The sequence below is a fragment of the Mastomys coucha genome, unplaced genomic scaffold (genome assembly GCF_008632895.1).
Source record: "Mastomys coucha isolate ucsf_1 unplaced genomic scaffold, UCSF_Mcou_1 pScaffold9, whole genome shotgun sequence".
Classification (NCBI taxonomy): Eukaryota; Metazoa; Chordata; class Mammalia; order Rodentia; family Muridae; genus Mastomys; species Mastomys coucha.
The window spans coordinates 20,251,105-20,253,116 of record NW_022196915.1 but is presented as its reverse complement, the minus strand read 5'-3'; the positions used below and the strand labels follow the sequence as shown (position 1 = coordinate 20,253,116).

The window sequence follows — 2,012 nt, the reverse complement described above, 5'->3', positions numbered from 1 at the left end:
AGAAGTGTGTATAAATTATTATGTAAGTTGGATGTGGGTTTTTTTAATCTTTGTCATTTAATAAAAACAATATATGAAGATATAAAAAAATTTTATATTGAGAAAAATGTATTTTCACTATTGCTGTAAACAAGCACCTACATAAGACTGTTAAATTGATTGTTGTTTTATATCAACAACTTTTATAATACTTATTTTTATTGTTATAATATTTTATAAATTTTAAGGAATATGACAAAAAAGATATTGTAGGTATTGAAGGGGGGTCTCTGGGAGGAGCAGTGGTACAAAAGGGAAACAAGAATGTGATTCAATTCTATTTACTTAAAGTATGTTTTTAAAGGTTAACAAATTTCGATAAATTTAAATCATGAAACTTTTCTCATTATAATGCAATAAAAGTTTAAAAAAAAAAAAAGAACACATGCATTCCCCTGATCTCTGAAGCATGACTCTCAGCAGCCAAGATATGGAACCAACCTAACTGCCTGTCAAAAATAAATGGATAAATAAAATACTGTAAACACAATTATCATATAATAGTCATCATAAAAAGATGGAAATTCTGCCATTTATAACAACATGGATACTCCTAGAGGACAGCATGCTAAGTAAAATAAACCAGCTACAGAAAGAAAATTATAAATGGAATAAAAAATCACATGCATCAAAGCAGACAGTAGAATGTCAATTACCAGAGGCAAGTAGGGTATTGTTGGTAAAAGGATACAAAGTGTTACTCGCATAAATGAATAAATCCTGAAGGTGAAATGGACAGCACTATTTCTATAGTTAATCATACTGTAGCTGGAAATGTGCTACAAGTGCAGACCTTAACCATTCTTACTACACACCCAAACTAAAAACTAGTTATATAAAGTTCATTATGTTCATTAGCTTGATTGTGGTACTTATCTCTCAGTGCACAAAGTGCTGGGAAGGGAGCCCCTACCCAGAATCGAATGGTAGTGTAGACAAAGACAGTAGAAAAGGAAACAGAAGTTGAGTCCAGAAAGAATAAAAGAAAGGAATTCTGAAAGCAATGGCCAAAGCTGGTATGGTGTACATGCCAAACAAGTACATAATCCCAGCACTCTTGGGAGGCTAAGGTAGGAGAACTGACAATTCCAGGCCATTGCATAATGAGTCTGAGGCTGGCCAAAGCTAAATAGAAGACTCTACCTCACAAAAATTAAACCAGGGGAGCAAAAAAGAGAAGGAAAGGGAGGAGGACAGAAAAACGATGGCAGGCTACTGACTAGGGCTAGAGAATGACAGCATGGGCCAGTTGAGAGACAGGTGACATCTGTACTAACCAATGACATCTGTACTAACCAAGCCTTTAGAAATGTGCATACCCTGAGCTTATATCTAAGGGGAAAAAACAGAAATAACAACAGCGTAGTGAGAAAGTTAGTGGTTTCATTATCTTCTTTGAGCTTTTATGGGAGAGTGTGGTTTTCACAAATTCTGTATAATAAACTTGGTTTATAATATGCAAATAAATAATGTTATTTGAAAGGGATAAAGTCAGACTTGAATGTACTCCTTAGTACTATGCATATGACGGCTTTTTAGATGGCTCTTCCTAGTCAGAGGACTGGCCTCTGCAGGCTAACAAAGCCACAGCCAGTCCCTACTCATGGCTACAGCATGAGAGGCACACCTCCAGTTGCTCCTAGCCCCAAGTTCCTCTAGGTGAAGAGCGTATGAGAACCTACCAGCTTTTTCTCTAACCTCCATGGGTGAAGACATGTTGTACCCATAGCCGGAATAAGATGGGCAAACACTCCTGCAGATACTGACTGAGCCTTAGTTCCTGGAGTCAGGCAGGTCTAGTTAATATCCAGGGGCCAGCATACAATAGGAGCGCTCCTAATCAAAGACATGAAGCAAAAGAGTTTTGTATTGAGACATTCTTCACTTTAAATCCAACAACTGGGATTTTCACATTTTAACTAATATTTCAATCACTGCCATTCAAAGGTCCTCAATTCTTTTTTTTTTTTTTT

At 36.2% G+C, this 2,012-nt stretch overlaps 1 protein-coding gene across 4 annotated transcripts in view; it reads right to left on the bottom strand.

Annotated features, from left to right (window-relative positions):
* The window catches only part of Ptpn20 (protein tyrosine phosphatase non-receptor type 20), a 66,938-nt gene that overhangs the window by 48,902 nt on the left and 16,024 nt on the right, over positions 1 to 2,012 (bottom strand). For all 4 annotated transcript variants that reach the window (XM_031361677.1, XM_031361680.1, XM_031361678.1 and 1 more), the window contains one exon: positions 1,722 to 1,875. In XM_031361677.1, coding sequence (XP_031217537.1) covers positions 1,722 to 1,755 — 34 coding nt within the window. In that variant the 5' untranslated portion in view covers positions 1,756 to 1,875. The remainder of the gene's footprint in view (positions 1 to 1,721; positions 1,876 to 2,012) is intronic.